The 12032-nt window shown below is 44.8% G+C and overlaps 1 protein-coding gene across 1 annotated transcript in view; it reads left to right on the top strand.

The window, feature by feature from the left end:
- Usp43 (ubiquitin specific peptidase 43) overlaps positions 1-12032 on the top strand; it is a 51774-nt gene that overhangs the window by 22242 nt on the left and 17500 nt on the right. Inside the window, exons 4-8 of the mRNA XM_059270653.1 lie at positions 1327-1419; positions 3073-3208; positions 6800-6935; positions 8473-8605; positions 11717-11828. Of these exons, the coding sequence (XP_059126636.1) occupies positions 1327-1419; positions 3073-3208; positions 6800-6935; positions 8473-8605; positions 11717-11828 (610 nt within the window). The remainder of the gene's footprint in view (positions 1-1326; positions 1420-3072; positions 3209-6799; positions 6936-8472; positions 8606-11716; positions 11829-12032) is intronic.

The raw sequence follows: 12032 nt of genomic DNA, 5'->3' as shown, positions 1-12032 counted from the left end.
TCATTGAAATAGAATCCAAGCCAGGCGGTGGTGGCGCACGCCTGTAATCCCAGCACTCGGGAGGCAGAGGCAGGTGGATCTCTGTGAGTTTGAGGCCAGCCTGGTCTACAGAGCTAGTCTAGGACAGGCTCCAAAGCTACAGAGAAACCCTGTCTCAAAAAAAATCAAAAAAAAAAAAAAAAGAAAAAAGAAAAATACAAACAAACAAATAGAATTCATGGCAGAAAGTCCTGGAAGTCTGGGCCTTTGAAAAGCTGCTTGTGGGCTAGTGAGATGGCTCAGAGGGTAAAGGTACTCGCTGCCAAGGCTGATGACCTGAGTTCCATGCCAGAACCCACGTGGTGGAAGTAGAGGACTTACCCCCACAGGCTATTCTCTAACCTGACATGCGTACCGTAGCATGCACACCCACCCCCTATGAAATAAATACATGCAATTTACAAAAATGCTTTTTGTGTGTTTTGGGGGTTCAGGGAAGCTAAGCACCAGGGATAAAGGGTCCCTGAGACCCCCTTGACTTGAAAGTTGGCGTGCAGTGTGTTTTCCCATCCTTTGTATGCTGAGACATGAGACTAAACTCCCCTCCTCTCCTCCCTTCCAAAGGGAAAACATAAAATGAACCATCTTACTTCAACAGTTATCCATTTAAGTTTGTTGTTTGACACAAGGTTCCCTCTGTTGCCTATCCTGTCCTCAAACGTCTGGGCTCAGACGCTCTTCCTGCCTCAGCACCGGTACCCAGCTCAACTATACATATAAAATGTACAACCCAGCACCATGTATGCTCACGGTGCTGGGTAGCCATCATCTCTTCCTGGCTCCTGAACACTTTCATCACGCAAAGAGAAAATCTGGTACCCAGTAAGTAGTCACCTTCCACTTCCCTTTCTCCCAGCTTCTAGAAACCATCACTTTGTATTGTGTCTGTTTGGCTTTCCTATTTTAGATATTTCATATCAATAGAATGATACAATAGGTAGCCTTGTGTGTCCGGGTCTTTCTTGGTACTTGACATGTTATTTTCAGGGAATCAGGGCTCTGTTTCTTTTTTATGGCTGAGTTGTATTCCATGGCATGGATGTACCACATTTTTATTTTCCTCTTATCGATTGCTAGGTAGCCTGGTTGTTTCCCCTCTGACTCTCGTGAACAAGGCTGCAAGGAACGTTTGCATATAAGTTATGAGCTGAACACCTGTTTTCAATTCTTCTGCGTGGAATTGCTGGGAAGGAAATGCTGTAGTAATCTAGTATCTAGGTTTTCCAGGGACTATCTATCAAGCTATTGGAGTGTGATGATGGTTCCTCTTGTTCTTTGCCCTCACAGATCTTCTTTGACGTGTCCTCACTGCCTGAAACAGAGCAACACCTTCGATCCTTTCCTGTGTGTGTCCCTTCCCATCCCCTTACGCCAGACGAGGTACGTGAGTGTCCTGAGTCTTGTGGCATGCCCGCTATGCTTGACCTTCCCTCCTCTTTCCTGGGGACCTTCTGGCCCTGCGTCTGCCACTTTTCACATAGCATTTCTCTAGAGACCAGTCCTGCAATCAAGTGACGCTCAGTTATCAAATGGGTAATTAAAGAGAAAGGAGTGTCCATTCTTTAGCTGAGGAAGGAACATGAACAGGATGCTTGTGTGTGTCCATGCTGTGTCCTGACTTAGGTCTCTGGCCCACTCAGGAGCTGGCACAGGCCCTACTTCAATCAGACAAGGGCATCATGTTGCTACATGCTTTTCCCTGCTGTACCTCAAAATCCTATTCCTTCTTTATAAAGACATGGGAAAATTTTATTTCTTTCATTTTGTTTTTAAGGCAGAGTCTCATTCTGTAGCTCAAGCTGGCCATCCCTCTGCCTTAGCCTCCCAAGTGCTACGTCTATAGGTGTGAGCTACCATACATACTTGACTATAGGAAAATGATTTCATGAAGGAGCAGAGAAAGAAAAAAAGGCTTGTTTGGTACAGATGAGAAGAAATACGGTGGTGGGGTGAGCGAGCAGTGGGCTGCAGTGTCTTAAATGCCAGGAGCTAGCAGTGCAGTCCCTTTACCAGAAGCCCATTTTACCTCCAACGCAGATGGCCAGGCCAGTGTTGTGGAAGGTTGGTGAATTTGAATGGGGGAGCCAGTGCCGGCATGGAGATGGAGGTGCTTCTGCATTGTGCTCCCACCGACCTCAGTCTTGTGCCTCCTTTCTATTCTGCATGTTTAGGATCTAGCAGAACACAGGACCCCTTCCCCAAGCCTCGCCTCCTCTGCTCAGAACTGCTGTGCTGTCTGTACCATAAATACCCTAAACAGAACTGTTGTCTTAAGTGGTAACGTGGGTTATACCGCCACTGGCAACGTTGGAAAATGTAGGCTGTGACTGAGGACCCCTGGTAGCACAGTGGTTGAACAGTGACCCTGAGTCAGACTTCCCAGGTTCTAATCCCAGCTTGTGGCTTGGCTAATTACCACAGCACAGCAGTCTACCCCAGGAGTGGGCTATGGGGGTTCTGAGGGGAAGTGAAAGCAGAGATTGGCAAGGGAACTTTTCACCAAGGAGAAAGTCACCAATACGGTTGATTTCTTCTAAAAGAAGCAGCTTGGCTGTTTTGTTTTACAAAATACAGGTTTTTTTGTTTTGTTTTGTTTTGTTTTTGTTTTTGTTGTTTCTTGAGACAGGATTTCTTTGTATAGCCTTGGCTGTTCTAGAACTAACTCTGTAGACTACGCTGGACCTCGAACTCACAGAGATCCTCCTGCCCCGTCCTCTCAAGTGCCGGGATTAAAGGCGTGCACCACCACTGTCTGGCCTTGTTTGTTTTTAATGCTAGCTGTTTAACTGTCACAGTCAGAGGGTCAGAGATCTATATGCTTTGATTTCCACTCAAAACCCTTTTATGGTCAACCCTCTGAAAAGCAGTCTGGGAGATTTGGCTCTTTTCTGCCACCTACTGGAAGGGCACCTAACGTGCAGGAACCCAACTCGCAAATGGTGTTTAAGCGCTAAGCCTGTTCCCATGGTCCGTGGTGTTGGTGACCATTTCTGTCAGTCTTTTAAGGATTTGGGGTCCCTTTCTGTTTTTCAGGTTCCTGAGTGTCACTTTGGTCTTCCCCTCTAAGAGCCAGCGGTTCCTGCGGGTTGGCCTGGCCGTGCCGATCCTCAGCACAGTGGCGGCCTTGAGGAAGATGGTTGCAGAGGAAGGGGGCGTCCCTGCCGAGGAGGTGTGCTGAAGCTGCTGGGCCTGGCCACTGGGTGACAGAATGCTGACTGGGCCAGCTGCCCAGACTCATGTGTGGTTCCCAGATGACTCTAGCATGACTCACTCACTAGCTTCTGTTTGATTAGTTGTCCCCCCGGGTACTTGTGGTGACCCGGCCTTGACTTCTCCCTGCATTATTAATTGCTAAGGGTGACCGCAACAGGACACTTTGCCGTTCAGAAGGTGATGGGGATTGTGATGCAAGAGCAGCTAACCAGTCATACTTACTAAGTGTGGCACGTGGTCTTACAGTTGTATCCTCCCTCCCTCCCTCCCTCCCTCCCTCTTTCCCCCCCTCCCTCCCTCCTTCCCTCCTTCCCTCCCTCCCTCCCTCCCTCCCTCTCTCCTTCCTGAGATAGAGTCTCACTATATGGTTCTGGCTAGCCTGGAACTCCTATATACAGTTCGGAGTGGCGTTAAATTTGTAGCCACCCTTCTGCCTCAGTCTCCCCAGTGTTGAGATAATAGGCATGCACCACTGTGCTCAGCGGACCCCAGGGGTTAATCCTGTCCACTCTTGTGAAGAACGAATTACAAAGGTCTTCATCTGGGAAAGTGAGGAGAAGGGTTCGGAGGGGTAAAGTGAATTGTCCAAGGTCACACAAACGAGGAGGCGGCTGAGCTGGGGTCTGAGTGCGTGTGGTTTTATGCTTTTCCTCTTCTGACGAAAACAGCCAGGTACTGAAGGGCCATGAAACTCACTCTGAAGCCCAGGCTGGCCTCAGACTCATGGCAATTCTCTTCCCTCCACCTCCCGAGTGCTGGTTGTTACACGTGTGAGCTGTCACACTCGGCTGGATTTTGCTTTCTAAGGAGTCCTGGTGATGAACTGGCTTTACTGTGCCTGGAGGACCCCTGTGACGTGGTGGGATAAAAGTGATCCAATGGGCACCGGGCGGTGGTGGTGCATGCCTTTATTCCCAGCACTTGGGAGGCAGAGGCAGGTGGATCTCGGTGAGTTCGAGGCCAGCCTGGTCTACAGAGCGAGTTCCAGGACAGGTTCCAAAGCTACACAGAGAAACCCTGTCTGGAAAAACAAACAAACAAAAAAGTGATCCAGGGACAAGCAGTGTGGCAAGATGAGAGAGCGCATGAGTGTCCTAGTTGCTGTGACTGAATATGTGGAAAAGGCAACTTCCGGGAGGAGTTTATTTCAGCTCCCAGTTTGAGGGGGACAGCCGGTCCTGGCGGGGTGGTGTGGTGGCAGCAGTGTGAGGTGGCTGCTCGCATTTCTGTCTGCAGTCAGGAAGCAGAGAGAGATCAAGGCTGGTGTTCCGCTTGCCTTCTTTGCGTTCAGTCTGGCCTCCGGCCATAGAAAGATGCTGCTTACCTTCCTCGCGAGCTTTTGTCTTCAGTTAAACCTTTCTAGAAACACATTCGTGGGCACTGGCAGGTGTGCTTCTGCTCTCCAGCTCCCTGACTTGGGCCCTGCGAGTGGTTGATCAGCCTTCTGTTTCTTTAACTATAAAATGGGAAATTTATGCTTCCCAGGTAACCTGGTAGAACCTTTTTAAAATTAACAAACAAAAACCCATGTGTAACCTTTCTGCTAAGTAATAATGCACATACAGCAAAGTATACATATCTTAAGGTTGTGGCCGTTTGTATATTTGTATAATCACCCTGGTCACCAAGGCTTCCATCACTCCACTGGCTCCCTCCTACCCCTACCTGAGTAGTCCTGACCTCCATCTCTACCTGTGGCGTTTTTATGAAACTCTCACACAGGGGAAAATAATGCACATTTTCATTGTAAACTCTAAAGTGGAGCTAACGCCATGGCTCAGAGGGTCATGGTACTTGCCACCAAGCCTGAAGACCCAAGTTCGATCCCTAGAGCCTACAAGGAAGAAGGAGAGAACTGACTCTGGAAAGTTGCCTTCTGACTTTTAAACACATGCCATGGTTTGCACACAACAGCCCCTCCCAGCAGGGGTGTGTGTGTGTGTGTGTGTGTGTGTGTGTGTGTGTGTGTGTGTGTACTTGAAAGAGAAAGAGGGAGAGCACATTTGGGTGAGTTACAGTAATGAAAAGATCAAAAAGGACAATGTGGTAGGGGCAGAGGTTGAGCAGCAGGACTGTCAGGAATGTGAAGCATCAGATGCATTTGTGAGGGGGATGGAACTAACATGTGTCAGTACAGGATGGATAGTCTGATTGGAACTTGAACATTCCTCCTGATGTTTTGATTTCTTTGATTGGCATGCTTGTCTATGGGGATGGAAGTGTCTGGGTGTATTTATTCTATGGCTTGTGATTTGGGATACATAAATTGATTTATTTTTTATTTACTAAAAGCCAGTGTGACTAACGAGCAAAGCCTAATGTTAAAACTTCTCGAAACAACACAAAGATCTTGGTATGCTTTGATTCCCTTAGACCTTTTTGATTTAGATATTATTGCAGATAGTAGCCGGGTATTGGTGGCTCATGCCTATAATCCAGCATTTGAGAGGATTGCTGCAGATTCTAGGCCAGGCCAGCCAGGGATATGTACTTGTCTTGACTTTGATCCCCTCAAAAATAAGTTATCATAGATAGTAAGATAGTAGTTGTTATTCTATAATATAATATTTTCTCCCTCTCCCTACTTGTAGTTAAATATAGTTTCATTTGGCCTTATGGTTTGAATGGACAGTGAAGACTTAAACTTAATATGTACTATTTTCTTTGGTTTTTTTGTTTTTTGGTTTTTCAAGACAGGATTTCTCTGTGTAGTTTTCTTACCTGTCCTGGATCTCGCTCTGTAGACCAGGCTGGCCTTGAGTGCTGGGATTAAAGGTGTGTGCCACCACCGCCCGGCTGATTTGTTTCTTTTTCACAACTCAAATTTTTCTTCTGATTCAGCTTTTTTTCTTTTAAGCCTGAAATATATCTTTTGTAAGAGAGCTTCCCAGCCAGTATGTCTCAAATGGACTCTGTGAGATGTGTGTATTGAGGTGGTTTCTGGAGCAGCCTAGTCTCTTTCCTGTAGTGTGAAAACCAGCTCCTTCTTCCTGTGTTTCATGAATATGTTTTTCAGGCATGGCATTATGTGAGAAAAATTACACCATTTCGAGCCCCTCTTAATGGAACACTATTTATGGAAAACACTTTTTATTTATCCAGAGTGTTTTTATTCTACTTGTGCTGTGGTAGGTTAGCTAGGTATAAAACTCTCTATTTAAAAAAAATGTGTGTTTGCAGTTAAGATGTCTTTGATTAATCTAATGATTATGTTTGCTATATTTTCTGATTTAAAATATGTGGGTACTTGGAAGGAAAAGAGAAATGAGTTTTAAGACTCTGAGTTATTTATTTTTTAATTTTATGTTTATTTGATGTGCGTGTGTGTGTGTGTGTGTGTGTGTGTGTGTGTGTGTGTGTAGGCACACATATGGAGTCCAGAGGACAACTTGCAGGAGTCAGTTCTTTCCTTCTGTGGGTTCCAAGGATCAAACAGTTCATCAGGCTTGGCGACAAGTACCTTTCCCCACTGAGCCATCTCTCTGGCCCTGTTTTTGAATTCTTATCTGTTGGATTCCTTTTGAGAAAATGATCCTTCTCATTTCAGGTGATCTTGGTTGAACTGTATCCCAATGGATTCCAGCGGTCATTCTTTGATGAAGAGGACCTGAATACCATTGCAGAGGGTGATAATGTGTATGCTTTCCAAGTCCCTCCCTCACCTGGTCCAGGGACACTCTCAGGTACAGTAGTGTGTGGAATAATTTGTTTTGTATGAGTTATGGGTTTGAGTGGGTCTTCTCAGGATGCTGAGGTTGCAAACCGTTAGCTTTAACCCTTTGAATCCTTAGGCTCATTTCCTCTGTAATTTGATCTACAGATGATGGATATTAAAATCTCAGTGAGTACTAGAATTACTGGGACGGTTACTTAAAGCAGACTTCTGGGCCCCTTACTCAGAGTTTCTGATTTAAAGACCGCCCGGCAAGCTGGAGAATCTGCATGTCAATCATGTTTCCTGAAGATGCTGAATATGCAGGTCCAGGAACCACACTGAGAATCACGGCTTAGCAGGAGGTGCTGGTGTTATCTTTGTTTCAGGACTGTTACAATTCACAGTCCTTATCTGGAGTCAGATTCCTACCTAAGACAGACAGACACACACACACACACACACACACACACACACACACATACACACACTACTGTTGTTAACAGTTCTCACTTCCTAATGCTTGCAATTTTCCAGAACCTCTGACTAGTGAATATGGTCATTTTTTTTCTTTTTTAGCTGACTTTCATTGTACATCAGTGTACATTTTAGCACAGTTAGCCGGTTTAGAAGACCATGTTTAAAGATTCTGTTGCAGCATGCAGCAGCCCCCACCTACCTGCAGATTCTCTTTCTGAAGTTTCTGTTACCTGCACCCCCATGCCCTAAAAAGTTTAAAAGAATAATTTTGGGAATATCCATTGCTAATACGTGTGTTTGTTTTGTGGTACTGGAGAATCAAACCCAGGGATTTAGACATGCTGGTCGAGTACTCGCACGACCACTGAGCTATGCCCCAGCCTCACAACTGATGAACATTAAATATCCTTGATGATAGTAACTTGTTATCATTTTTCTATTTTATCACTTTTTGTTATTATTCTCTTATTGTACCTAATTTACAAATGAATATTTATCATAGGTAAAAATGGTAGGAAAAGGCATACTATTTGTAGGGTTGGTAATATGATGGTAACTGCCACACCTCAGATGAATCCTGTGCTCTGAGCCCACGTCCTTAGATAGCCTAGGCAGTGAGCTGTGGGAAGCAGATGTTTTGATGTTCTCCGAGTCAACAGGAGAATTCTGGCCTGTGTAATCTGGAACAAAACACTGATTGACCTTGACTGTTCTACAACCCAGGGAAATAAGCCCTAACTTCAAATTCAATCATGGCTAACACATATTTTCCTTGAAAAAAAAATCAGTATTTCAGAATTGATTGGAACCTCTCCTTTGTCCCTGTGAGTAGATGCTCTAAGGTTCTCTTGGATGAACACATAAAAGCAACCCAGGTAATTCTGGGGTATTTTTCAGGTTGCTTTTGCAAATTGCTAATTAAACCCAGACCCATCTTTTGAAATTACTGGCTGACTACAACTACCAAATCCTATCATGTGTATATGAATTGTGTGTGCCAGGTGCTAAGCGACCCAGTGCTGAGAGCCTCTCCGTCTCCCCTCAGAGCTTTGTCTGAATAGATGCTCTGGTGTCATTCTCTCCTCCAGCTCATCCATCTGGGCCGTCAATGTCACCTCGCCTGGCTGTCCGTGATAGCCAGCGCTTCTCCAAGCCTCTCCACAGTGAGAGGGTGCTCATCCTCTTCTGTAACCTGGTGGGGTCGGGGCAGCAGGCAAGCAGGTATGTGAGTCTGTTTTCATGTGCTACGTGGGGTTTGTAGACCTGTGCTTGGCATTCCCTCCTCCCTCCCTCTCTCCTTCCCTCTCTTTCTTCATCTTGCATAGCCCAGGCTGGCCTCAAACTCACTACATAACCAAGATGGGCTTAGAACTTCCGGTCTTCACGTCTCAATCACTCCAGTGCTGGGATTGGAGGGGTAGACCACCACCCTGGGCTCTGTACTTGGATTCCATCTGGGATAATTTTAACTTGATAAAATAAGTATCTATTCCCAGTGTTAATAAAGTAGAAGATGAGAGCACCGTGCTTCTGAGCAAGAGGATTAGCTATAATTGCCACGAGCAGATGGCCGCCACCATCCTTAATTAAGCATCAGAGGTTTCCTGTTAACTGCAGGAGCAATTGTGATTGCCTGTACTGCTACTGCTTCATAGCATGTCATGAGAGCTAGCAGCAGCCATCCAGTGCGGAAAATGGGCTACAAGAGGCAAGTGAGGCATGGCCGTGCACACCTGTAATCTCAGTTCATCAAGAGGCTGAGGCAGGAGGATTGTGAGTCCAGCCTGGGCTATGTAGTAAGTTATGAGCCAGCCTGGGCTGCATAGTAAGTAGACCCATCACTGGGGGAGCAAAAGGGCGGGAGAAGTAAAGGAAGTGAAAACCGTCACTGTTTGTAGTCTGTCGAGAAGACATGAGCCTGAAACTGATTCAAATGTTTAAAGTGTTCAGGAAAGTGGTTGGTTATATTATAAATATTTAAAAAAAAATAGACAGCTTTCTACTATAACCAGACAAAGTGTTTTAAAGGAGATTGTGACTGTTTGGGGTGATGGCTAGTATCCTGATTTGATCATTCTGCAATGAATGCATGTACTGAAACACTGCATTGTGCCCTATACAGATGTATATTTATCATCTGCCAACTAAAAGGCAAATAAAATGTTTGAAGAATTCTGGGGGCTGGAGAGATGCTCAGTGGTTAAGAGCACTTGCTGCTCTTGAAGAGGACCCAGTTTGGTTCCCAGCACCCCCTGGTGGCTCACAACCATTCATAACTCCATTTCAAGGGGATCTGACACTGGCCTATGCAGACACTAGGCATGCATGTGGTACTCATACATGCATCCAGGCAGAATATTTATACACACAAAATAATATAATGAGAGAGAGAGAGAGAGAGAGAGAGAGAATGAATTCTAGTGTGGCTCAGTGATATAGCGTGTGCTTAGCATGTACAAGGCCTCCAGCACTACATAAGCAATACAAAACAAAACAAAACAAAAACAAGGTGGAATTCTAGTGATATAGGTTTACCAAGGTTGATAAAATAGTTCCAAAGTTTATCTGGGATCATAAGGTGATAGGAATAGCCAGGAAATATTGGGGGGGGGGAGGTAGCGACAGTCACAAGGACACCGATTGTGGATTTTAGAGATTAGGGTCTTCCTCTGTAGCCCAGGCTGGTCTGGCACTCCCTGTGTAGCTCAGGCTGGCCCCAAACTCATGATCCTTCTGCCTCAGTCTCCTAGCTCCTAGAAACATAGGTGTGTAGTGTGATATACAGCTCAGTAAAATCTTAATTGTTAAAATATTATGATAGGGGTAAAAGAATATGGAATTAATCAACAGAACCAAATAGGCCAAAGTGTCTTTAGGTATTTATTATTTGATAAAATGACATATATTTCATAGTCCTAGGGATGGATGCATTATCCAATAATTAAGGATTAGCAAATCACTTCTTTTTATGTGAAATTATTCTTTCCTCTTGCCATAAATTTGTACATATAAATTCCATATTAATTAAAAAGGTAGCCACAGAAAAATTGCCATAAAGTACCTGATAAGCAGCATAGGAGGCATGCTGGCCCTCCTCTGATGGAGTCCCTTTCTCAACAAAGCAAACAAAACTGAAAACCAACATAGGATATTTCTGTCTTTGGGTAGAAGAGGCTCTTTTTTGAAACACATAAAATAAGGGACCAAGAAGGAGGAGATGTAAGTTTCAAACAAATTTAACATTTTAATCTGAAACCAAATGTAAAAACTTAAAGGCAAAAGAAAAGGGGGGAACGTACATATGCCTTGTGAGAGGTGAAGGATTCACATATATCACAGAAAACCTAGCTGTCACTCGAATGAGATAGCGTAGTTCATAGTAAAATGAGTTCACAGAAGTACATGCATAGGGTAAGAGATTCAGTGTCATTGGCATGAGAGAAGCCTTACTGCGCTGGCAAGATTCTATTCCTAGCCCTTCAGATTGCTAAGGAAATCTGGACTACTCATTCTGAACAAGAATAAAGGCACTTATGGGATAAGATGATTAAAAAAAACACCCAGCTCTTTGTCCAGGGACCTGAATAAAGGCACTTGCTTTTCCAGTGGACTGATAGGCTTTTTTTGTATGGCATTTTGGCGGTAAGTAGCATTGGCTTTGCCTTTCTACTTATAGAACCTCCTTCCTGGAAGAACAATTGGTCACATGTAGCTGAGGGTCTGTCCCTAGGCTATGTAGTCTCTGCTGTAAAGCAGCATTGTTTAAACCATAACGAACTGGAAGCAACTCAAACTGCATAACAACACGGGGTAGGTTGATGAGCTGATCTGTCCATTCAGTGGCTGCACAGTGCCCTTCCCCATCCAGACAGGTCCCCTCATTGATGCTCAGTTTTAGCAATGTTGATTCAACAGTTTTGTGTTATCCGGTCAGATCTTCCCACAGCCGGGGTGCCTGTGGCAGAGCAGGGGCTGGTGGGTACATCCTGTGCTCACTGACAAGCCCATTGCTGGACATTCAGTGGTTTGGGAGATGGGAAACTTCAGAGTAATGAGAATATTTCTGAGATAGGACAGTGTGTCATATAGGTGCTTTGCTCTGGTTCCCACACCCCCTTCCCCTCCTCTCTGCTGTGGGAGCCAATCCCTTGGAACAGTCTTTCAAGGCAGCTTATATGTGCAATATATATATATAAGCACCTGGCAACTCCATGTAGTACTTGGCTCTTAACTGTTCACTAATCCATTGGAGAGGAACCAAAGCTAAGCAAACATACATGACTCTTGTTGGATTTTCCTCTGCAGAAATAACTTATTTCCTTGGATTTTCAGGTTTGGGCCACCGTTCCTGATACGGGAAGACAGAACGATCTCCTGGGCCCAGCTACAACAGTGTATTCTCAGCAAGGTTCGATGCCTCATGAGGAGTGAGGTCCCTGTACAGGTCTGTGTGTGTCAGTTTCAAAGTGTGTGCATTTGTATGTGTGTATGTGTGTGTGTGTGTGTGTGTGTGTGTATGTGTGTGTGTGTATGTGATTTTGTGTGCAAGGAAGTTACCATTTTATGGCTTGTGAAATAAATAGTAATAAATAAAGAGTAGCATTTGTGTTATTATTCTCAATTTTGTGTTTTTATGGTTTTCCATAGT

The sequence above is a fragment of the Peromyscus eremicus genome, chromosome 8a, assembly GCF_949786415.1.
Source record: "Peromyscus eremicus chromosome 8a, PerEre_H2_v1, whole genome shotgun sequence".
NCBI lineage: Eukaryota > Metazoa > Chordata > Mammalia > Rodentia > Cricetidae > Peromyscus > Peromyscus eremicus.
The sequence above is the reverse complement of the archived record's forward strand: the minus strand, read 5'-3'. Positions and strand labels throughout refer to the sequence as shown.